Source organism: Electrona antarctica, assembly GCF_951216825.1.
Source record: "Electrona antarctica genome assembly, chromosome: 10".
Classification (NCBI taxonomy): Eukaryota; Metazoa; Chordata; class Actinopteri; order Myctophiformes; family Myctophidae; genus Electrona; species Electrona antarctica.
Genome location: NC_136791.1, coordinates 36068757 through 36094800, shown reverse-complemented (window position 1 = coordinate 36094800; position 26044 = coordinate 36068757). Strand labels below are relative to the sequence as shown.

The 26044-nt window shown below is 42.3% G+C and overlaps 1 protein-coding gene across 1 annotated transcript in view; it reads left to right on the top strand.

The window, feature by feature from the left end:
* The window catches only part of hhat (hedgehog acyltransferase), a 428216-nt gene extending 402391 nt beyond the window's left edge, over window positions 1-25825 (top strand). Inside the window, exons 6-13 of the mRNA XM_079511738.1 lie at window positions 493-687; window positions 5638-5850; window positions 6429-6612; window positions 7235-7385; window positions 12319-12354; window positions 15925-16126; window positions 17682-17826; window positions 24974-25825. Coding sequence (XP_079367864.1) covers window positions 493-687; window positions 5638-5850; window positions 6429-6612; window positions 7235-7385; window positions 12319-12354; window positions 15925-16126; window positions 17682-17826; window positions 24974-25059 — 1212 coding nt within the window. The 3' untranslated portion in view covers window positions 25060-25825. The remainder of the gene's footprint in view (window positions 1-492; window positions 688-5637; window positions 5851-6428; window positions 6613-7234; window positions 7386-12318; window positions 12355-15924; window positions 16127-17681; window positions 17827-24973) is intronic.
* The last annotated feature ends 219 nt before the right edge of the window (window positions 25826-26044 follow it).

Here is a 26044-nt window from a genome sequence, read left to right as displayed (position 1 = left end):
TATGTCACTGCTGCTCCACCCTGCTGTACATATGTATACTGTTTATTTGTTTAGTTATCATCATCATCATCATACTATAAGTCTGTCTGAATGTGTGTGTGTGTGTGTGTGTGTCTGTCTGTTGGAAACACCGTCCTTATCTCCTCACTGCCTGCACCAATCACTCCCACTTTTCACACAGGCATTGACCATAATAATTATGGAGGTCTTAACGAAGCCTTTTTTTCGATTTTACACAATGATTAATAATGAATTTATTAGTGAATTAAAAATGCGAAAACGCACCCAGGGCGCAGTACCCCCTGCGGCCATAAGGGGTGGGGCATAATCTCACAACGGGTAAAGGCTAGTTAGTTATAATTGTTAATTGTATTTGTTTTTTTCCCTTCTCTTCCTCAGTAATACTAGCCATTTAAAATGAGCCCTCCTGGCTCCAGGATCATTATCTGTAGAGATTTTCACTCATTCTGATGTTAACCTTTCCTCAAACAGCTCAGGGTACCAGCACTGTTGCTGTATGGTCTCCTGGCTGCCTGCAGTGTGTTAGGAGTTAAAGGTGTGAGTGTGCTGCTCATACACCTCCTCGTGTCCTTCACCATAGCCCAGCTACGTAGGCCTGCTCTGTCCTGGGCCTGTAGCCTGCTTCTGCTCTCCAGCCTTCACTTTAAGCCACTGCAGGACCTCCAGGTATGATAGCCTTATTACAGATTTGTGTGTGTGTGTGTGTGTGTGTGTGTGTGTGTGTGTGTGTGTGTGTGTGTGTGTGTGTGTGTGTGTGTGTGTGTGTGTGTGTGTGTGTGTGTGTGTGTGTGTGTGTGTGTGTGTGTGTGTGTGTGTGTGTGTGTGTGTGTGTGTGTGTGTGTGTGTGTGTGTGTGTGTGTGTGTGTGTGTGTGTGTGTGTGTGTGTGTGTGTGTGTGTGTGTGCAATGTTGCCCTCTGGAGTGAGTGTGGAAATATAGTGGCCCTCTCCATCAAAGTTGCCCACCTCTGATATAAGTGGATTGTGATGAAATGGTGAAATACCTTTAATCAAAACTTGATTATGAAATGTGTGATGTCACGAGGCGTGACCATATATGGAGGTGTGATGTCACGAGGCGTGACCATATATGGAGGCATGGGGTGACTAACTAACTGACGGACGGGAGATGCATAGTAAATGTGTCCTACGGTCACACATTATATATATATATATATATATATATACACACACATATACTGTATAATAATACATACATACATACATACATACATACATACATACATGCATACATGTACGTAAGCATTGCTGGAGTTTCACTAGTGAGATGCCATTATGTTTTGAATGAACACAAGAGGGAGCCAGACACAAAAGGAACCAGCAGACACTAGTCTTTTTTGAGGGGGCTAGCTATATACAGGTTTAATGTTTGTTTTGTACGCCATTGACAATGAAGGGAACATTCATAATGTGCCTCATTACGTCATATTGTCTCTTTATTGTTAATGGTGTTTAATGTTTGTGTTTGCACCGTTTGTTTTACATCACATATCACCTACTAATCAACATGAGTTAGACTTTAATATATTAGCACCCCTCACTTCACACGGGTGTGATTATTTCAATCTACTTTGTCCTGTGCACAAGGTAAACATTGAGTGAACATTCAATACTTTAGTGGAGGAAGCATAAACATGGTTGCATTATATCTAGAAGAAAGAGGGGTTTGTCATTCACTCATACAGGTACAAGCAGCAAAATGTTGGTGCGGCATGTTCTACAAGACAATGAATATGCAACCAGATAGAGATAATACCGGATTGCAGTGAAATAAAAAATAAATAAAAATAAGATTACAAATAAGTACATTTAAGACACTGACCCTCTTTACAACCTCTTAGCAGCTGTGCAGAATCGGAGGCGGACAATAATAGAATGTGCGTTACACATCAAGTACACTTAATTAATTATGTTACATTTGTGCCAGTAAGTGTGACAAAAAAAATCTATTTACTATCTATTTGTTTAGTTTTTTCCTTATCCTCTGATAGCCACAGAGAAAATGCTCCTTTCTCTAACCCTAGAGCCATGCGCTTTGCGCTGACTCAAGTGCTTGCCAGCACTCAGCTGACCGCACCACTAGGGTTGGGATTCGGAACCGGGTCCATTTCAGACCCGGTTCCGACATTGCGGATCCGGAGCCGGTTCCATCGTTTTTTTATTAACGGTTCCCCAAACGGATCTCATCAGTCATCATTTAGCTCCGCTGTGTCTGTGCATGCATGCAAGCAGAGCCAAGTTACTGGGGTGACGTCACCCAACCTACATGAGTGAGTTAGTGGGGTCGGGGAGGATACGCCCACTATTCTGTGCATTCAGCGACCGCCGCGGAGCGACTGGGACAGTATGTTGAAGAGATCTCCAAAGTGTGGTTAACAGAGAGGGAAATTACTCTGAGGCTGAGCACGCAAGTGCAATAAATGCGATGCTATAGTTCCCTGGCTGCAAATGTTGTTGCAACTTGTACCAGTTGCAGTTTTGCACCACGTCCACATTGAGGAAACATCTCAAAATCAATATGCCTACACGAGTCCACATTTTACGAGAATAATCTAGGCACATCGCGTTTGTGAGCCATGCGGAAAGCCGTGCCCGCTCTCCCCGCAACTCCACCACAGCTAGCCGGCGGGGGACGAGGATGATGCAAGGCTCGTTCACTTTCCCCAGGCTAGTAACGTAATAGAAAATAAAAACTACTGTCGTCTACAGAGCTTTTCATTAGGCCGCGGCGTATTGTACAACTGTTGTTAATGGTGTTAATTTAGAACGCCAATGACTCGACGTCTTTCTGTCTGATATTTTATGAATCACGTTAACTATAGTATAGAGCCAAATCAATTTGTCTGCACTTATAAGCAACTCAACTGCTTTTGATTTGGTTCTAAATTAATCGCGTGGCTGTTGAGAGCCCAGCGTTTAGGTGCATACCTCCATAGATTGATTACTTTATGAACAGTTTGCAGAAAAAAAGCACAGGAACGTAGCCTACAGTTCAATACAAGGTCTGCTAAAACTATTTTATAATCCAAGAAAGCACTATGGCTTGTTTCCATTAGGGTAAGGGGTCCTTCATATTAAATTAATCTGAACATTAAAGACAACATTTGTCACCACAACAATATCATTATTGCAATGTGTACTGTAGGCTATATTTAATATACAGTACAAATTGCAATATACAGTACAAATTGCAATATACAGTACAAATTGCAACAATGATATTGTTGTGGTGTCTAGCTGGTGGTGGTGGTGGTGAAGTTTAAATAATAGTGCCACACTGCCACCTCATAATTGTAAAGTGTATTTTCAATAATTTAATTAATGAATGTGTGTTTATTATGTACTTGGTTAGGTTAGTTATAATATAAGCATAATCTATGTCAGAAAAAAAGGGGAAAAAATAATATTAGGATCCGTTAAGGGAACCGTTAGGAACCGGAACCGTTAAGAGGGATCCGGGAAGGATCCGGAACCGTTAAAATCCTAACGAATCCCAACCCTACGCACCACCTTCCCCAGAACTCTCAGATCCTGTGAGCAGTTATTACCATACCATACAATGATTGCCCCCGTCAGAATGCTTGGGTGGCAGAGAAGAAGAAGAAGAAGAAGGATTTCAAGACCTTCTCTGAAGTGTTGCACAAAGGTGTTCCTGGTTGAACAATTAACAACGTATAGGTATTCCAGGTCTAAATGGGTTTAGATCGGGCTCACTTCTAACCAACTGGGGTCTGACGGATAAGAAGTCCGGTCCAGTACCCAGTCACACACTGCAGGGTTCAGTCCCAGGTCAGCCAGTTTTACAGCCGGCCTATAACAGCCTAACAGCCCCCATGCAGAACATGGTTGATGGCATCTGTTGTACCATAGGCAAACTGCAGTGGGTCCAGGGAGCTGTGGAGAGAGGAGGGGAGGAGGCTTTTACTGGCCTCTCAAAGCACTTCATGATCAGTGACAGACCACCGAGATCAGACTCGGTACAATTTAGGCATTTAGCAGACGCTCTTAATCCAGAGTGATTTACATTAAGCAAGAACAAAAAGCATGGCAATACATTGCATACATAAAAAGTAGTAGTAGAAACATGCGTAAGCTAAGAACGTAACAGTGGAATATCTATATAATGAAACTATACATATAACTACATATATACTATACGATGCTACACATACTGTATGTACTATGAAGTGCTATGACTATATACAAACATATATACTGTCTACATAACATGCTATAAGTCTGTATCAAATGTTATCTAAGTCTACAAAAAGTGCTATCTAAGGGGGTAGTGCTACGGGCCATGATGGAGTCTGAAAAGGTGGGTTTTCAGACTGCGACGGAAGATTGGGAGTGATGCTGCAGTTCTGACTGCAATGGGAAGTGCATTCAACAGTTTTGGAGCCAGAAGGGAGAAGAGTTTTGGACGTGTGGAGCGTTGTCCCGGCGTTTTTAGTGAGGGTACTTCCAGCTTCCCTGCGTTGGCTGATCTGAGTGCGCGGGAGGGTTTGTAGGGTTCAATCGTACTTGCAAGATATGGGGGAGCCATACCTTTGGTTGCTTTGAATGCCAGCATCAGAGTTTTGTATTCTGTGCGGGCAGCGACTGGGAGCCAGTGGAGGGAGCGGAGAAGGGAGGGGAGGCATGTGAGAATAGTAGTCATTCAGGCCAGCTGAGAATTCTTGGGTACGAGGACAATGGTACCCAAATGCAATTGATTTCAAGGACACTTTCTTGGGGGAAAAATCCATACAGGGTAGGCTACTGCCAATCAACACGTGAAATTGTATTGTATTTGTTCCTAACTCAGTATGCCTTGCTTAACCCATTTTGGGCGGGAACCCCTTTTGGTGTTAGCATTATGTTATGCTTTAGCTATTGAAGAATCACACCCGTGTGAACTGAGTGGTGCAACTGTTCACACTACGTCACACACTAACCATAGCAACCATGCTCATCTGTACGTGGCCCCACGTACAGGTACACACATACATAGATACATAGATACAGACAAAGCTGGTTATTGGAGTGGTTTGCACCACTCAAAAATAGCAGATCTACAAGCTCATAGCGCGCCACCGAGTGGCACGCTACGAGCTTGTAGGTCTGCTGTTTTTGAAAAATTGAAGAACCACTGACATAGAAACATAGCTTTTTCAGAAAACTGTCAGGATGTAGAAGACATTTTTAGAATCTGATCTCAGGTCAAAATGGGTAGGCAATTCACAAATGGACTGCCGGTTCTAGAGGCTGCTTGTGCTGATAGGCACACCATTAAGAACATTCAGAAAATGTCTCTTTCCTCACACCCCACACTGATTTGTTGCACGCACGAACGCACAATGTGTATCTTGGGATTGCAGTAAATTTTTCTGAACTTGTAAACAATGATACACATGAAAGAAATGTTGCACTGAAACTTGTACAAAATGTACTGTATTTCTCTGTGAATATAAGTCAAGTTTATCAATGTTTATCAATACATGTATGGACTGTATATGTACATAAATAGTTATTTGGACTATATAGCACTGTTGATTTGTGATATGGTATGCTAGGTGTATGAGAGAGCTGACTGAACTTTTCATTGTGTCTCTTAGAGAAGCTGGTATGAGACGGAGGAACAGTATTACCTGTTACTCTTCAGTGTTGCCGTCGGTGGACTCCGTTTCATCAGCTTCAGTCTTGAGCACTGCTGGTGCCCCCTGGAGGCCGGTGGAGTCGTGCAAATGTACTGGTTGTTCTCGTACTCGTTTTACCATCCCTTGTTCTACAATGGACCCATCATCACATACAAGGACTACATCCAGCAGGTAGGAAATGACACCAATATAAATTCCAGGCCCTTCTTCCCCATCCTGAGGAGGACAACGTGATTGATTTTTCTCAAGTAAAAGTTGAACTTGGCTCAGTTGAAGATGTTCATGACAAACATCAAGCCACCAGCTGCTTCTTTTCACCAAGACAGTGAGAGGTGTCTCCCCGAATTCCCCTTCCTTCTGAATTAGGGGCCTGACCAACCAGTAGGAGTCATTAGTATATAACAAGAATGACACGATCTCCTGCTGGCTTACCAAGCGCAAATACCATCATTGATTGTTGCGGTGCCCGGCCAAGAACACAGAATTACAGTAAATCGTTTGATCCCAACTCAAATCTGGATAAATTGGTCTGAATAAATCTGGATAAATGTGTCTGAATAAGACATGTTTAAAGGGAAGCCTTTGGGTTGGATGACACATGTATAATATTGGGTGGGATGACATCATGCTTGCTTGGTTTTGTGTGACTTTAATATTGTGTTGGCCATATTGTTCTGTGGAATTGAGCTAGCAAATCTGTGACTGCTAGTAAGTGCACTTCCTAACTTCTTACCCAACCTCTAACCTAGATGCGGACACCCACCAAGGAAGGCAGTCAAGATGAAGCCAATTCTATGTACCGGTACCTGGTGTTCAGAGCAGCCAGGATTCTTCTGTGGTGGTTCATCGCAGAGTACATGATCCATGTAATGTACATGCACTCCATACAGGCCAATGAGACCTATCTGCAAATTCTTCCTCCATGGGCTTTGGGTACGTGTGAAGACTTTTTCATTGTGAAGTGAATTTGAGTCCAGATGATTATGAACTCAACTGACTATTTTCTCTAAAGTTGTAATCAACGTTTCTGCGTGGGGTCATTTTGTGTAGGAACATGCGTATAATTTTCAATATTCTCATTTACCTGTATTGTGCCGAATATAAGACAACTCTGATTATAAGACAGCCCCCATTTTTCAAGACTCATTTGTGGAAAAAGAACATTAAATGGTAAACGGTGCATTTATATAGCGCCTTTATCCAAAGCCCTTTACATAGATTGTGCATTACATTCACCCAGTCACACACACATTCATACACCGATGGCGGAGGAAACCATGCAAGGCACCAACCATCGGGAGCAATTAGGGGTTCAGCATCTTGCTCTTGGATACTTCGACACTGACTCCGGGGGAGCCCGTGTTTGAACTGGGAACCTTCCGGTTGCGAAGCGGCCACTCTACCAATGAACCACTGCCGCCATTGAATGTCAAATAGTCTAGTCCCCGATTATAAAACAACGTTGTTTTTTAGGATATTTCCATTGGAATATACTGTCTTATATTCAGCACAATAGAGTACAAAGTCTGTTTGTTCTCCCTCTTCTATATTCCAGGTGGTCTGGCCTTGGCTCTTGTTCAGTTCTTCTATGTGAAGTACTTGGTGCTCTTTGGATTGCCCTCCATGCTGGCTACATTAGATGGCCTACTGCCGCCAAAGCTCCCGCGTTGTGTCAGCATCATGTATAGTTTCACTGGAATGTGGAGGTAAGTTCACAGCTCTTCTTAACGGTTTTACTGCTCCTGGCGGAACATTCCGTCATAAGGAATCAACCAGCAACTTCTTCTGGCGTAATGTTCCGTCTGATCATCTTTATTATTGATATCAAACCGGATCGATTTCTTTTTTCTTTTTCTTCCCCTTCTTTAGTGATCCTAGACCGGATTGCGCAAACAATCCGGTCGTCCACCTCCCATTATACAGGCTGACTAAAAAGCTGAATAACTCGAAATATACGGAGCTCTCCATGGTTTGGATAAAATGCGCGATGTTCGGAGGTCTTTGCTGATTATCCGGTGGTTTAGATGGAAACATTGGCGCTTTCTAGAGCAAGGATGGCTTCATTTTAGCTCGCTAGCATTGACGCTATTTATTTAGCATTAACTATGTCCCTAATACAGTATATCATGTTTTATTGCATACTGAGATTTTTGGGTGAGGGGGGTGATGAAACTATGGGGATGTGGATACTGATCTCAGCCCTAAGGCAGTAGCTGACCAAGGCAAGCTGCAGCTCAGTGGGTAGAGAGTAGCCTGGGAAGCATTCCTTTTGGGGTTTATGATCCGGTCGGGAGCGGATGGTAACTTATGTCATGTTGTTGTCACTGATTTGTAGTCATCAGGCAGGAAACCACAACCGGAATAAGAACTACCCAAAATAATTCCCTGTGTATGCCTTGTGTATCAAGGCATACACAGTGCTGCCTTGATCCCGCCTCTAGCTGCCGCTGATTGGCCATGCCGTTTTGTGGCCGGAGCATCTAGTCCAGGGACAAATTAGCCATTGGGCCAGTGGGGCCGTGGCCCAGGGGCCCTTGGCTCTCAGGGGCCCTTCAGAGAAACTGGACTGCGCGGTAATAGATTTGACGCCCTGAAAAGGGCTCCTGGGGCCCTTCATTGGCCATTAATTTAGTTAAATTTAGGTAAAAAATATGATAAAAACACGGAAAATCATGAAAATGTCGCACGCACACGTGCTATGGGGGCCCTGCAAAACGTACCCGCTCAGGGGCCCTCGTGGGGGTTAATCCGTCCCTGATCTAGTCTGCCTGAGAGTTCCCAGATGGGAGCAGGAGGGGGGAACCCAGTGTACTCTCTGCTGCCCCATCTGGCGGAGTCAGGTTAAATTTTAGGGCCTACCCAATAAAATCATTGATGCAGCATAGTTTAGCTGATTTTTTAAGTACAAAATAAATATAAATGTGAGTATACTTTCCAGAGACTATTTAGCGTCTTTATACCCTTTGTTATCCCATGGGGACATTCTATTTTATTGGGTAGGCCCTAAAATTATGATCACTGGGAATTTTTTTGATAGGTCTTATTCCGGCTGTGGTTACTTTCCTGCCTGAAGACTACAAATCAGTGACTACAACATGGTAAGTGCTCCCGACCGGATCACATGGTGATTTAGTAACACAGACCTGGCTTTCCTCAGAGGTGGAAAGCCTGGTGACGCTGTCTGGTAATCAGAAGGTCATTGGTTGACCTCTTGGCCCGCCCATCTATGTATCTATGTATTGTCCCTGAGCAAGACACTTAACGCCTAACAACATGTCAACGAAATTGAAGTGTCCCTGAGAAAGACACTTAAACCCCCCAGCACTCATCATGACCATCTTAGCAGCCATCAGCTGGGTGAAGATTAAACCGAATTTCCTCTGCAGTATTATCAAAGGTCTCCCGTCCCAATCGGCAAGCCAAAATGTATGTCAAACAGGCTGCCACGGTAGCTACATTGTTATGTACTTGTGAATAAATACGGCTATGGGTACTGTATGTGATAAACAATGTACATCCTCATTGCCCTCAGTAATTAGCCGGCAAACAGGAACGCCGGGTTGATGATCTTTTATCTCATACCCGGCCTCTAATTGCCCTGGAGTGATAAAAGGATTGAGAGAGAAATATCTGATTACCCCATGGGATGATAACTGGTAATCCCTAGGGCTGCTGACTAGCTGTCCAATCAGCCAACGCTGAACTGTCACTGAGTAACTTCACTGGTGCCATGTTCTCCATGTCTTTGTGATTTCATTAGGCATCAGGTGTATGTGGTGAACAAATTAGCGCTCAGGCATTCATAGTTGTGTTTATGCCTGGGCAATTACCTTTATTTGTTCCAGTCAAGTAATTTGAATGGATAAGAGCCAGTCCATGAGTCCCGATATACAGTATAACGGCAATGGAATTTTACTGTAACCTATATTACTTGATACTTTATAGTAGAATGTGGTATAAAACCAGTATGATGTTATATTTATCTTATCTCTGACACCATTGTCACAGCTTTCCTAATATACATTATAACCACACTCCATCGTGTGTGATATTCTTAATGGGTCAGATCAAGGTCAAATCATTTACAGGTTGCTATATTTGTCCTGCAGCAAAAGGAGCAGTTCTACTTCTAAACTGCTCCAATTCAGATTGTGTTTTTATTTCAGCTACTTTGATCGTGCTTTGTCAATCAAAGGCTCAACTCCTATCCTTACTGGCATCAACAATATGTCCCCTCCAGGCCCCTTGTTTCAGAACCTGACAAAAACATCATACACTCCTAGTTCCTAGTTCTACTTCTAAACTGCTCCAATTCAGATTGTGTTTTTATTTCAGCTACTTTGATCGTGCTTTGTCAATCAAAGGCTCAACTCCTATCATTACTGGCATCAACAATATGTCCCCTCCAGGCCCCTTGTTTCAGAACCTGACAAAAACATCATACACTCCTAGTTAATGGATTGCTTCTTGGGTTTTTATAGTGCCTTTCTAAGTACTCAAAGCGCATTACAATGTTCCATACATTCACACATTGGGAGATGAAGCGGCGAACAGTCAACACCACTCACTCACCTCACTTGTATCAAATACATAGAAATAGTATTATGTTTTTCCCCTTTTTGAGGTAGGCCTATTAAAAAGGTCTTAAAATCCTTAAATTGTTACTTCACTGACATCTGGGGACCCCCTAAAAATCATGTGGGGACCCCCTGGGGATGCCGACCCACAGGTTGGGAACCACTGAGTTAGTAGACCGTTGGCCCTACTACAGCCACAGGTTAAATTCATAGCCGTAGCCTAGGCTATAATATATACTGTATAGGCATGTGTTTTCGCATTTGTGGATATAGGCTAGCTAGGCTAGGTATGCCACGGCAATGCTAATGTGAGAATAGGGTTCCCCAATTAATTTTCCTCAAGGGCCATATTTTGACTAGGGTACCAGGCTTGGGGGCCGAGTCCGCACATGCGAGGTCGAGGTCTTGCCCTGAAAATTAATTTTCAGGTCAAGACCCCAATTGAAAAGGATGCCCAGTTTGACATGCATAGGCTACTGACCCCCATTTAATGCCATTTATATCTGGGACCCCCCCCCCCTACTGCAGAGGAAATTCGGTTTCATCTTCACCCAACTGATGGCTGCTAAGATGGTCATGATGAGTGCTGGGGGGTTTAAGTGTCTTAATTCTTCCAGGGGCCACAAGGGGGCGCTCCGCGGGCCGCAAATGGCCCGCCGGCCGCCTATTGGGGAACCCTGGAATAGGCTAATAATCCCCACAGACGAATGCATTATCCAGGCAGGGTCTGACCACTATCTCAATGTAATGTAGAGATTCAGTGGCAAAAGGAGCAGTTCTAAACTACTTCCCCAGTCTGCTCCAATTCAGATTGTTTTATTTCAGGTATTTTAATTTAGTTTGATCGTGCTTTGTCAGTCAAACCTTCTGACAGCAATGATTTGGCTCATCTCCTAATCATCACTGGCACATCAGAACAATGGGTCCCCTCCACACAATCAGGAACAGGCTATGACCCCTTGTTTCAGAACCTGACAAAAACATCATAAACACCTAGTTAATCATTTGAATAGCATTGTTACCTTTTATTATAATAAACTCCTAAACAATCACAAACAATCAAAGCCCAGGTAAAATTGATTGCTATGCGTATCTTATACTGAAGGGGTCAGAATTGCTTAAGCTAAAGGGCATATTAAAGCGCTTGGCTTATTATTTTCAAAGAACCTTAATCACCATTACTGCTAATTCTCTTTAATGCTGATTTTCCACTGCGATGTCCTTTGATGAATATTTAAAGACACCTGAAGCTATATATTTTTTTATGCCCATGCCACCCCACCCCCCACTCACCCTGAAATGTGCCTGCACGAACAAGTATTACCAACCTTACTTGAAATGTGATGTGATGTATGCCCCCCCCTGCTTTGTTTTCTTTTTTTTTTATGTTGCAAGAAAGATGTATGGCGCTGCTCTGCGGCGACATGGGCATAAGGGCTACGCTTGCATACAGGCCCTTTGTCTAAGACAAATTTCTTCCTCGGGAGACAAATGACAAATAATAAAGAACCTTGAAGCTATAGTTTGGGACTGGTACAGCAACTGCTGGTGGACTTTATGCGGCAGCTTAAACCCCATTCAAAGTTGTAGAGAAACACACATATGCAACATACAAATTAGCATTGCATGTGGTAATTCCATAATTGGTAATGACAAGCTCCTGACACCTGTATTTAGCTGGAAACCAAATGGTGATGGAATCCTTGCTTTGTTTTTTCAATACAACTGCATGCTTGTAGCACATTTTGTCTGGTAATAATTCCACCATGGATGCACTCCATACTGACTAGCTAGAGGTTCCCAATGATTATATTGATAGGTTAGTGAAATCCCCCCCCCCCCCCCCCCCTCTCTCTCTCTCTCTCTTTTTGGTGAAAGCAATTGATGTAGACACACACCTGTGTGTTACTAACTCAGGTTATATATTCTCTAAATCCATGAAGCTGTTTGCCCTGCAGTGATAAAAGGATTGAGAGAGAAATATCTGATGTAATCAGAGAGTGCTCTGGTGTTTCATTGGGGTGGCTATTTTAGTATGTACATTTCTTTTTGTCTCTTTCAGGCATTTTGATGAAGGACTATATCAATGGCTCATCAGGTAAGAGGCATCTAATCAAATAGGAGCCATGATGGATGATGATGCATCATCATATACATTTTTAACGTTTCCCTTGATTTCATGTACAATATAGAATACAGAAAGACAAGCATTTATTTGGTGTATCAAAACACGGTGGAAATTATTTGTTGCATACTAAAAGAGTATTCATGGTTTGGCATTAAGATTCTCTCTTGAATTTATTTCAAACGTCTACAGTTGCCAGTCAGCATGTGTATGCCAAGCATACACATGGGTGTAGTGTTCATGAACTGTATGGTGGATGCATGTTGCTTTGAGGAAATGCTACTATTACTACAATCGTAATAATACAGAGTCCGAATCTACATTGCAAATACAAGTTCTACATTTTAGTCATTTTGTTTTAATGGCATCCATATGCTTTGTAATTTTCCTGGCTACAAAATGGTACATAAGATACTGTTCCCCCGCACATTAGCTGAAGTGTCACTGAAGAGGTTTTAATGCATTTCTAAAACGCTGGTAATTGTAATTGTGTGAGAAGAGTGCTAGATACTGTATGTATGTAGGTGTTAATGCGGCTGTGCTCCAGTGCTCCACATGACTCACTCGCCTGACGCCTCGTCTCCCCCGAGAAACTAAGTGGCTCATAGCTCCTCATTTCATGGCGATGGTCTCTGCCCGTACAGAGACGTGTCTAACACTCTTCCCAACAAAAAAGCTCTTGCTGCTCAATTTGCCTTTCAAGTAAAAAAGGCCCACCAGGGCAGGCTGTCTTGTGAGTCACATCTGACATGTAAGGAGGAACAGACAAGCATTTCAGCATTTTATCGATTCATTTCTCCACAAGAATTGAGATCACGATTTGCACACAATTCTCATTTTTCTTTTCCATGAAAATATTTATTGTCTTTAGTCTGTAGTTGCTGAACATTACTACGGTACATCCAAAATGTGGCACCTGGAGCAAACTACTGTGGCTTTAAACAGACAACATCAAGTGCTTGACTTTTGATGATTTGAACAAGGTGGACCCTCTTGTAAACAAGTGTAATGCTTTATTGGGTCGTCCACTCACAGTTAACAGTCTTTGTATTGAGTTGTGCTTGAAATGTACTGTAATTCTGCAAACTGTTAATAAATATTTCAATCAATCAATCAAAAAAACCTCTAGAGTAGCCTAACTAAAATGAATTGGACAGCCAACCAATGCTGCACGATCCTTGCTCAAATTTCTGAATCTGTCTGAATCTAGATCGCGATCGTCATATCGCAACGCATTGTGAGCTTGTAGATCGGTTATGTTCAAATGGCCGAAATGTGGGTAATGTATGTTTTGTATGTAATAATAATGAAAATCTACAAAGTAACTAGTAACTAAAGTTTTCAAATGAATGTAGTGGAGTAAAAGTACAATATTTGGAACCGAGGTGTAGTGGAGTAGAAGTAAAAGTATTGGAAATTCTCAAGTAAAGTAAAAAATACCTCAACATTGTAGACTGTACTTAAGTACAGTACTTAAGTAAATGTACTTACATTCCACCACTGGTTATGGACTAGCATAAATATCAAACATTGTCCCTTGTCTGTTGCCCAGCCCTACCTTTGATAATTGCCAATGTATTCAGGTCATCTCAGCCATTTTCTAAGATGTTTATATAGTGATTGAGAAGCTGTCAACAGCTACCTAATTTCATTAGTTTGTAGAGACGGACAGACCGGTTGGTTGGTTGATTGATTGAGTGAGTGGTTGAGTGAGTGAGTGAGTGGTTGGTTGTTTGAGTGAGTGGTTTGTTTGGTTGAGTGAGTGAGTGAGTGAGTGAGTGAGTGAGTGGGTGGGTGGCTGGTTGTTTGAGGATCTTTAGTGTTCAGTGTGTAGTATGTAACAATATGTGATTTCTGTAGTCCTCTGCATGCATCTGTTCTTGCACCTACTTTACTCTCTCAATATTGTCAACCTGGCCACTGTGTGGACAGCCTCTAATGAAGGCTGTTAAACTGCAAGCTCATCTTTCAGGACCATTGATTAGCCACAGCGGTGGTCGAGATAATTAGTTCCCTGCTCAGTAGGAGCAATAGCCTGAAAGTGATGTTTCCTTGTAAGTGCTGTGGCGTGATGCTGCCCGATGCTACTGGGGCACCACACAAGGGCCGATACCTCCTTTCTCAGAAAAAGACCACACTTTTCATACCCTGACACCAGTTTTCTTGATGTTATGCACAGTATTCTTCCATATTCAGAGGCAATCCAAAGTAGTAACTTTGCAATGGGTGTGTGAGAGAAATGGGTTTGGGGGTGTATATTATTTTGGTATTGCATATGTTATTAGAAACTTATAAATAGTTGTTCTAACTCAATATAGTCTACTATGAGTCTGGACAGACACGGATGTACTGTATGTACTATGTCAAACGGTTGGTGCAGCCAACTGCGATGCAGTAATTCTAGTTTTCTCTTGAAATCACTGGCTGCACATGGCTGTTAGCCTTTTGGACTTTATTTTAATGAAATTGCTGTTGTTGTTTTGTCAAACTGGACACAAACAGCTTCCATCAGTGAGGAGTGGTGGTGTGGGAAGAGAGCAAGGTGATCATCATCATTGACAATTTAAAATGTAGGCATTTATCAGACGCTCTTAATCCAGAGCGACAGTAAGCAAGAACAACACATACTAATTAGGTAATACACCAAATACACAGAAATAGTCATCGAGGATCATAACCAAGCTAAGAGCCTAACATCCATCTAACAGTAGAACAATGAAACTATGAGTATACACTAGAGTGCTATGTCTACATACTATGATATCTAAATTACATAAATGTAGCCTTTGCTACGCCTGCAAGGTCGTGGAGGCTAGGGCAAGTGCTGCGGGCTAAGGTGGAGTCTGAAGAGGTGAGTTTTCAGACTACGGCGGAAGATTGGGAGAGAGCCTGCGGTTCTGATTGCAATGGGAAGTTCATTCCATAGTTTTGACCAGCTGCAGTTCATATATGGAGATCTGGTTGCCCAGAATTGCTGATCTGACCGCTGTGCCCATAATGGTCATGCACATATGGTACTACCGACCGACTTCAAACTCGCCACATGCTACATCTATGACCCGAGGGAGTGTGGTGCCCGGTGTCGAGTCGTGTGGATAGCTGTCACTCACTTGAGCATGGCAAACATATTACATAATATCACCATGGAACCACATTCAATGCACATACAGTTTTAAAAGTATGTAAAATGGGTTTCCAACCATCTGTTGTTTTCTGATTAGCACCATTTAGTCTCACTGTGGAAAGTTCCATTAAAACATCTCTCCCTTTGGTTAAAAGGGAGAGATTGTACAGGGTGCCAACATATATATTTTTTGCAGCTATGCTTCCTGCCAAGCAGAAATGTATTTGAACTGTGCTTAAAGTTAATGAATTTCAGTAGCAAAAACGTTGGACAACAGGGAGGAGCATGCATTTGTAATACTTTGGAAATTGAATGGGTAATTGTTGTATTGTAGGCTTTTTATGTACTTAAGAACTGTAACATTAATCATCTTGAGTCCATATATCTATTTTTCTTCATAAGCCTATCTGTTTTTCCAGGTACATCTATGTCCCACTAGGAGGTTCCCGCCATGGACCTCTGTATAAAATGCTGTCCACTGGCCTGGCGTTTGGCTTCGTCTGCCTCTGGCATGGAGGCCATGACTACCTGCAGTACTGGGCTCTGATGAACTGGACTGGAGTTCTGGTGGAAAATGGACTGAGGACTCTCTTCACCTCTTCCTTCATTCACTCCTTTGTTGTATGTTTGAACACAAAGCAATTTAATTTAAAAAAGACTTGGACTTAAATTAATCGTTTGTTTCTTGGTAAATTTCATTATTTTCCCTACCTAATGTACCAAGAGTCAAACTAATGATTCCCTTTTGATGTTTCTCATACAGTTTGAACTAGGTATGGTAAGGTAAGAATGGTGAGCTTAATTTAGTTCAGCGCAATTCCTGGATGTCTCTATGGGATCACGTAACAGGCAGCTCCTCTCAAATGTAGGGTAATGCACCGTTAAACTTCTCCATAAATGGATGACTGGCCTAACAATATTACACCTTGTAATCTATGTATTCCTAGCTTCTAATTAGAAATAAATTAGATTACATCAAAGAAGTTTAATTAGCAGATGAATATGAATATATGTATTTAGGAAAAATGTACTATAGCTCGATCATTTATACTAATGAAAAAAACCTTTTAACACTTGGCTACTACACATATTAAACCCTCAGCTTTGGAGGTGCAAATTTGCTACCTGATCCCATGACATCCAGGAATTGAACTACATGCAGAGATGTCCTTGTTTTGAGGGTTAAAATCTAAAAACATTTCCAATATCCAATTATTTGTACCTATTTTTTTTCTCTCAATTTAGTTATGCCAATTTACCCCTTCCCACATATTTCTGTGTTGCCAGATTTAGCCACTGCTATTGTACCCGACTGGCTCACCTGCCAGTGAGGAGCCCCCGCCAGGAGAACCTAGGGCCTCCCCCCTGTGTACTCGTCCTGTTCAGTATCCCCAGTGCTGACAGGTGCTGCCCCAGTCCATACATAGGGCAGCAACAAAGTTGCCCTTTCCGCCCGGCTTCCCTCCTAACAATTGTGTTTGTATAGAGACACTTGGTCGTGCCGGATACACCACTCTGAATTCAAACCCCTAGACCCCACAGTGGTAGACAGCTACTTTACCCCTGCATGCAGGGGTGTCCATGACATTGGTCTCTGTACATAGGAACATGGTAGACTTTCCCTTTAAAATAGAATGCATGTATTGGTAATTAATGTGTGACTAGGTTTCCCAATATATTCTTGTGTCAAACTGTTAAGAGCAAGAATGTAGCCTATTTTATCAGTAGACAAAGACTGAAGATATCCCAAGATAAATAACAATTGACTTTGACGGTACGCAAATGTTTAGCATGTCTTCGATGTGGAACAGCTCTGGGCTGTTTCTGTTCATATCTTTAGGAGAGAACTTATTGTCACAAAATAATGCTTTTAGGGTAATATTCCCCCTTAATTGCTTAAACCCTATATACAGTACTTTGTTGTACATCTAATAGTAGTAAATAATAGCTGATCTACAAGCTCACAGTGCATCGCCGAGCTTGTAGATCTGATATTTTCACTGAATGTTCGCCTATTGTGACATGTCCAGAATTAGGATGTTGGGGTTCATGCCCTGTAGCATAATATTGAGAAAACCTACTTTATCAAAATGTACTACTGGCAGGCAGGTACACTTTTCCTGCATATACAGTACAGTGTGTATATAACTAAAAATATATATATGCCGTTCCCTAGGAGCGCAGTTTGTCTATGCGCATGAAGAGGCGTTGTGTTGCCCTGCTCTCTGCGTTCTCCACTGCCATGCTCATCCTCTCTAATCTGGTGTTCCTCGGAGGGATTCATGTCGGCAGAATCTTCTGGAAGCGTGTCTTTGTTCAAGGTGAGCTGCCTTCCATAACACTTACCCAAGAGGATTTGCTAATACCTCATTTTGCATCATTGTGGTGCTGGCGCTGTCCAAGTTTGTGTTTAATGTGGTGTATCAAGCCAAACAGGCTGTACAACTGTTAACTAAGACATGTGGCACTTTCTGTCCCAATAACAGAGACGTAAATAACGAAATATGTATGATGTAACAGTTTAATAAAGAGTACTGTTTTAACCCATTTTGATATGAGTACCGATTCTAAAAACGCCTTCTAAAACCTAACCTAAGGTTTCTGAAAACCTTCAAATTCGTATGTATGTTGCTATACATACGAACCAATGACACACAGATTGTCACCAAATGAGCTACCAGATTGAAAGGTATAACAGGTCTAAATGGGTTAATTATAAACTGACACACAAAACGTATTATTAAAAAGGCATTTCAACTTTAGCTTTTACAGTAACCCTCTGTCCCCCCCCCGCCCATGTGGTGTGTGTATCAGTGTTTCCACACCTAAGCGCAAAACGGTCGACAGCCGCGCACGTCTTAAGCTGTGCGCGACTGTGACGACTGCCGCGGAGGAGAGCGTTTCCGGGAATATGGCCGTAGCGCAAGTCGTCCGCGGAGGTGGAGCTTAATTTCCATCCACCAGCTATCTGGTGACCCAGAGGCAGTTATAGCGGACCACCGCAGATAATAATATTGCAGCTGGTAATTAATTGATTTAATCAATTCTTGTTTTCTCCCCAATTTAGTTGTTATGGCAATTGATTCCTCCCCACATACATTTTGCATTGTCACTGCTGTTGTATCCTACTGACTCACCTGCCAGTGAGGAGCCCCCACCGGGAAGACGCTCCTCCTGTCCCAGAAGCTGCCCTAGTCTGTAGGAATACATGCAGTGATATCACCATCCCTCCCCCGAATACGGAGGTAGGGAAGCCGTAGGCACCATGGTGGATTCAAACTCACAACCTCTGCGTTGGTGGGCAGGCACTTGGGTGCCACCAGAGTGAGTGCCTTGAGTATGTATATTCTAGTCAGTCAGTGGCTATAGATTTGAAGGTTAATCCGCCATGAGATGAGAAGAAAGCAAATGGAAACGGTGCATATGGCCACAGAAACCAAGGGACACCATGGTTTATTCAGCCAAACTGTTAGCATAGTTTATAGTCATGGTTTACACGTGTGTACATTGTTGTTAGCAGGAATGAAAACAAAGGCGTCCTACCGGAATAGGAGGGCCTAAGGGCCGATTCATACTCCTATTTTACCGCTAAATGGTAAATGGTAAATGGTGCATTTATATAGCGCCTTTATCCAAGGCGCTTTACATAGATTGTGCATTACATTCACCCATTCACACACACATTCATACACTGATGGCGGCGGAAACCATGCAAGGCACAAACCAGCACATCAGGAGCAATTAGGGGTTCAGTGTCTTGCTCAAGGACACTTCGACACTAACTCTGGGGGAGCCCAGGTTCGAACTGGCAACCTTGCGGTTACCATCCAGCCACTCTACCCCTGAGCCACCGCCGCACAGCCACCGCTGTAGTGCCGAAATGATTTCGGCTCGTCAGAAATGTTCAGTAGCACCGAAGAGCCGACTTTAGGACGGTACCCGCCCCCCGAACCTCAAATGACGTCACATTGTAGGCTCTACAGAGCCGAACCGACTTTTATTCAGCTCTAAAATAGGAGTATTTATCGCACCTAAGGCGGAGCAAACGGGCAACATCCTGCTATCCACAATCTGTTTGGCGCTGCCCCCAGAGGCAAATTCAAAGAAAACCAGGGCACTGTTTTTTTCCCTTTTTCTGCCGATGGGTTTCCAGATTGCTGTCCACTCTGTATCACCAGAGCTTTATTATTGGAGTGGAAGTTTGGGTATATCCTGATACGTTTCCCATTCATGACACTGTTACTTTTCAAGCCCTTGATATTGTTAGCAGGGTTTTTGTAATTTTTCTTATTTTATAATTCTAGTTTTCTAATCTCAATTGCACCCAAAAAACAGGAACTTTTAACATTCAGTAGATTTTCTGTGGTCTGGGGTTTTCTGGCTCAAACAAGTGCTCTGATTTGCCTGTGGAGTGTGAGGTAAGACTCCACAAATCCAATATATGACATAGGGATTTGCCAGCAGATGTCACTGTTGAGGCCTGTTTCCCTTCAGAACATACAGAGAAAACCACAGACCACCAGAATTCCACTAAGTGTTCAAAGTTCAGGTTTTTTTGGTGTAATTGAGGTCATACAACCTAAAATAAATGAATGTCATGAAATCTTTAAGTGAAAACTAAATGGTAAACATTCTATAAACTGACCTTCATCACCCGATGAAGTTCCAAAACATATTAAACCTTTTGGGCTATAAGTGAATGCAGTGTGCAGGATTCCTTTTTTTGCTCGTCTTTTGTTGACTGCCTACACTGTCCATTAGGTGTGCCAAAGGATTTATTTTCTAAACACTTCTTTAAATAGAGCTACGGAGATACAAATGAAAAACTACGGAAATTGGAATATGTTTTGTAGAATAATTTGACAGAAATTCCTAGATTGAGCCATTGAGACACAGGATGTATTAGGAAGTATTATAGTATATTGTGATCTTGTTTTATAGTCTTTCCTTACATTTTGACAATGAGGGATTACGTTGACTGAGCCAAATGTGAAAAACAAATCAGACCCGTCTGAACTGAGCTGTGTGTGCGTGTGTGCATGTGTGCGTGCGCGCATGTGCACGCAGTGGTCAATGGGTGAGTGATTAGTGTGAATGGCCCGGCAAATGCAGACTAGGTCAATGAGCATGAGCCGCAGGGTCAAAGGTCCTCCTGCAAATGGACAGACACATATGGACAGACGGGCACACACAGTCATGTAAAGGAGCGGTGAGCAGCGCTCAAAAATTTAAATCAGTATCTTTTAATATGAGATGTTTCTGTTGATGTACCCTGACAACTCAGAGGGATATAAAAAAAACTATCATATTGCTCTGGGTAAAAAATACATATTTATAAAATGTTGCATTATAATCTCTGTAATATTCTGTACGCTAGTCTCAACCCTACACATTTTCGGCTCTTTTCTATAAAAAGCACAGTACTTTGCTCCTTTATACATTAAAACCGAGAAAGCATACTGTCATTTTAAGCTATCACATTGGTTCTCAAAATATATAAGGAGATGTACAAGCTCATGAAGCGTCACTTAGTGCCATGTTATGAGCTTGTAGATCTGCCTTTTTTGTATTCAAATATGTGTGCAAATCTTTGAATATATCTCAAATCTTTGCTTCTTGGGGTACGTGGAACAAAATATTTTCAGATGGGGGTCCGCAGCCAAATGAATATCATTTTGTGGATCATTGACATGAAAAAGTTTGAGCACCACTTATATATGGGTAACATACGTTTTTCAGAAAAAAAGATTCTACAAAGACATTAGAATCGGCATCAGGTCTTCATGGGTTAAGCAACTTTGCATTGAGCGTTAGTCTTTGCAGTTTTTCATGATTAGCCAAACTGGACAAGAGAACAACAGGTAACCTCAGGTAACCTCCCTGCAAGTGGCCTTTTCACATCATTTGCACTTGAAGTATGCTGTATTAATCAGGAGACAAGCCAGTTGTGTTGAGTAATTAATTACAGTGCTGGCTGATTGGGCAGTTGAGAGGAAATGCTGGCATTTTGGAGTGTTTTGCTCACCTGTTTTTTGAGGGGTGGTACCACCAAGGGTGAGATCAAGAATGGTGACTGACGTAGTCTGTCGCTAACTCCCGTCCGTCCGTCGCTAACTCCCGTCCCTCCGTCGCTAACTCCCGTCCGTCCGTCGCTAACTCCCGTCCCTCCGTCGCTAACTCCCGTCCGCCGGTCGCTAACTCCTGTCCCTCCGTCGCTAACTCCCGTCCGCCGGTCGCTCCATGCATTGTTTTTCAAATGATGTCATATGGCAGCCAAGTCTATGGACTTTAATGTTTGTTTAGTGCACTTTTAACAAATCGTTTGCCAGCCAAGTCTATGGACATTTAATATTTGTTTAGGGCACTAATTTAATTTGTAGTTTGGCTGTTTTTGCTGTATTTGAAAGCTTTAGTAAGATGTTGTGAAAGATTGCCCAAAATAGGTATGCCAGAGTTAATGTGGTTAATTGCATGCAGTTGGACTTGTGATAACTTATCGGCACACAGTAAACCAGCTGTGTGAACATGCCATGATGCCACTGTAATATTTCTTCAGAGAAGCAGATATTACATTTATTTCAGGCAATTGCAACTGCAAGCACAGAGATAAACATATCAATTATTCTCTATATTCGATTGTAACTAGAAAATCTAACTTGAACTGACTTTTACTATTAACTATGGAATCGTGCATTTCCCGTCCGTGTGTTGGTCGGGCACGTGACATCACGTGACATCATCATTTTGTTTTCTCAAGGTAAGGTTTGTTCTATCTGTTCGAGCTGATTTACCATCTTGTTTGCTTCATAATAATATTGGTCTGTCACATTTTTACATTAGAAAATGTACTTAGATTATCCAGAGAAAAAAACGTGTAAATGCTAATGTTAAATGACACCACTATTTACCGGAAGTGGGCGTGGAAAGCGGGCTGTGAGATAGGCCTATTCCAAAGCGCCAGCGCTCGCCCAGCAGTCTGCTGTGACCCAGACGGATGATGTGAAGGGCGAGGCCGCTTCTCGCCCTCAGGCGTCTTACTGGTTCTCTTACTGTCAGATTCACACTATTGTAAATTAAGTAAATTAATTAGTAAATTCATTTTACTAACTTACTAGTAAATTACGGTATGGGGTTCTCGGTTCCCCTACTTAATCTACATATTTCCACTCAGTAATTGTAGTCTTGATAAATAATGAATTGAGATGAATGCTGCATTCACATGGGGTCAGGCAGACGGCATTAAGTACTACTTTATTATGCATAGTACTGTACTTACTGTAGGGCAGTGGTTCTCAAACTTTTTCATGTCAATGACCCCCAAATTGACATTTATTAGACCGCGGACTCCCATTTGAAAATATATGCCAGGGATCATTTATTTTACGGCTCTAGCAGTGATTCTCAAACATTTTAATTTCAAGGACGCCCAGTTTGACATGCATTAGGCCACAGACCCCCCATTTAATGGCATTTCTATCTCTGGGAACCAACCGTTTGGTTCCATTTGTTCACTCTCTAAGTTACAGACACATAAGGGTCCATTTGGTTCCAAACTTGACACAAATCAACATAGTACTGTAACTGTAAGTGTGAAACATTTCTAATATTCTCTGCTGAACTTCTATTGTAGCCTCTTGCCAAAGACAACACAGGGATGTCTTGGCATAATACCCCAGCTTGAATCACACATTGTTCATGGAGAGCACTGGACCTTGAAGGTTAACCCATTAAGGCCAGAAGACCATTTTACAAATTCCTTCTAAATCAGTGTGTGTGTGTGTGTGTGTGTGTGTGTATATATATATATATATATATATATATATATATGGCAGCGGTCCCCCATCTGAAAATGTTTTGTGCCAGGGACCCCCAGAGAGGATTTGTTATAAAAATCACTTTTTGTGTTGAAAATAGAAGTGACACCTGGGCCGTGGCTCAGCGGTCCAGGCACCTTGGCTGGTAATCCAGTCTGGCAGTGTGCCGCGGGTTCGACTCCCGATCCCAACGGCCTTTACTGCATGTCACCCCCCCATCTCTCTCTCCATTTCCTGTCAGCCTACTGTCTGTCCCTCCATAAAACATATAAAATAAAGGCGGAAGCCGCAAAAACAAAAACATTAAAAAAAAATAGAAGTGACACACTGTGAGAGCTTGTAGATCTGCTATTTTTGGATAGCCATAATATAAAATCTAAAATGACACGGATCCAATTCATACCTCAGTTAGCTTCTTCGCTTCACTTCATTTCAATGACAAGGGAGGTAAAAAAAAGAAAAAGGGGGGGGGTGAAATTATGTTCTCAAGGGATGACATTATGTCAGTGCTTGGCAGCTGTAGTAGGTAACTCTGAAGCCTGACTTAAGCCTGACTTACCTAGTTGTGCAGCTGTAGTAGGTAACTCTGAAGCCTGACTTAAGCCTGACTTACCTAGTTGTGCATGGGTGTCACACACTGTAAATAGACCATCTACATGCCTAGAGCGTGACACATTTTGATCTTGTAGATATATTTTCATATCAACTCAGTTTCATTAGTAACTAAGATATTCAATAGAAAGTCCTATTTTTTTTAATGCCATATTTAGCCAGTACAACTGCAAATGTACCATGCAAACTTCTAGCCTAACCTGCTAGCCTACTAAGCCTAGTAGCGAGTGCTCAGTGCGAGCTCAGAGCATACACCCGCCCCGGTTTCAAACTGTTTTCACTGAGACCACGGCTTTAACTAGATTTAAATAAATCTAGAAAACTCTTATCTACCCATGACCTTGCTCTTAGTGCAGATAGGAGAGGGTTTTCACTACAGCTGTGTATAAACCGGCTTGCGTGTATGTGAATGAGATTCAGATGGAGAGAATAGAAAATAATAGATCATTGAAATTCATTGTGATTGCAGGTGCGTGTTACTGGAGGAAAGCCAGGGGAGGTGGGGGGGGGGGTTTGTCTTCCTACTGCTAGATAAGTCCATTATTTTACTCAAGTAAAACTGTAAAATCATTGAGCCTTTATTCAATTGAAGAACAGTAAAAGTAAAGTAAATGCATGGTTGTGGTTAAGCATCAAAACATGCGGACAGACATTGCGCCCCTTAAACTTACCAACTGTAACATATCTTTTTGTGTGTGTGTCCCCAATTTGTGATGTTACAGTAGTTCTAAAACAAAATCATCGCATTCCGTGCTACAGACACACACACACACACACACAAAGCTGCGCATAGGAGGGGCTAGCGCCCCTCAAAAAAATTAAACATATTTCCTGCTAAACATCTGGTCTACCAGCCAACAATTTTTAGACAGGATGGGCAAAGGAGTGAATTTGTCCTACAAGAAATCAAACACCAGATAATGATTTTGGAGCTGTGTAATTAATGGTAATTTATGGAGAACTAAGTCTTGATGAGCTAGATGTAACAGAAGATTGTGTATTTCATGTTCCTGCATGATATTTTCTATGCATCTCATTTCAGGCTGGTGCACCATTGCCCCGCCCATGTTGGCCTTCCTGTACTGCTTTGCTCAGGTTGGTCTCCAGTGGACACCCGACCCTGCGTGAGTCACCTTGCACTGGCATTGGAGCGATCATCTCTGCTATCTCTGCAGATCAGCCTGCTGAGTCCACTGCACTGGCTGGGGTCTCTGCTGTGTGCGCGTGTGTGTGTGTGGGCGTGTGTGTGGGCGTGTGTGTGTGTTGGCACGTGTGTGTGTGGGCGCGTGCATGCGTGCGTGTGGCTTACAGCCAGCGTCTCCACTGTCTTCAGAAGCCAGCCAAATCTGTGGACGTGCGCTGAGACAGCACCTTTTCATAGCCTGGCTAGATCTGTCTGGAGCTGGCCACGAAGTACAACATAAATGATTAACAGTTATTGACTCCAAATAGAATGCGTTGTGCATTTGAATGTATGTACTGTATTTGTACATTAGGTGTTTTAAAGGTAACTGATGCTGAATCAGGACCCAGTACGTTATACTAAATTAATGAAATGCAAAGTGATTATAACAACATATATAGCAATTGAAGTCTTGATTATATGACTGAATAGATTGCTGGTGTTGCAGTAGGCTGAAGAATTGCTGACCGGCCTGTTCCTTTTGCCCTTGTCTATCCACAGTCGTGGCCTTTCTCTGCCCCAGGTGTTACATTGATCACAGCAAGAGAGGCATTTCTCTGTAGTTAGTTAGTTAGTTAGTTACCCCTTTTATTTCTTTCTTTTTTACAGTAGAAATAGAGAACTAAGCGTTATAAGCTTTTCCTCTTGTCACTAATTGTTTCAAACACTTATGATCATCAAACAATAAATGCTCTGCTTGATTTTTATTTATTTTTTGTCGACGGTTTTCATTTATAATATAGATGAAAAAGAGTGGAGTTTAGTGGTGATGCAATAGCAGTTAAAGGACCACTTCACCACTTTTCAACATCTCTTCATATAATTGGTCCTCACTAATGTTCATGATAAAACACCACCATTTTTTTCCTACTCAGTCTGTGTCTCATAGGAGGGCTTTGGGCAGTTCGGACACCCGTCCACCAGTGACAT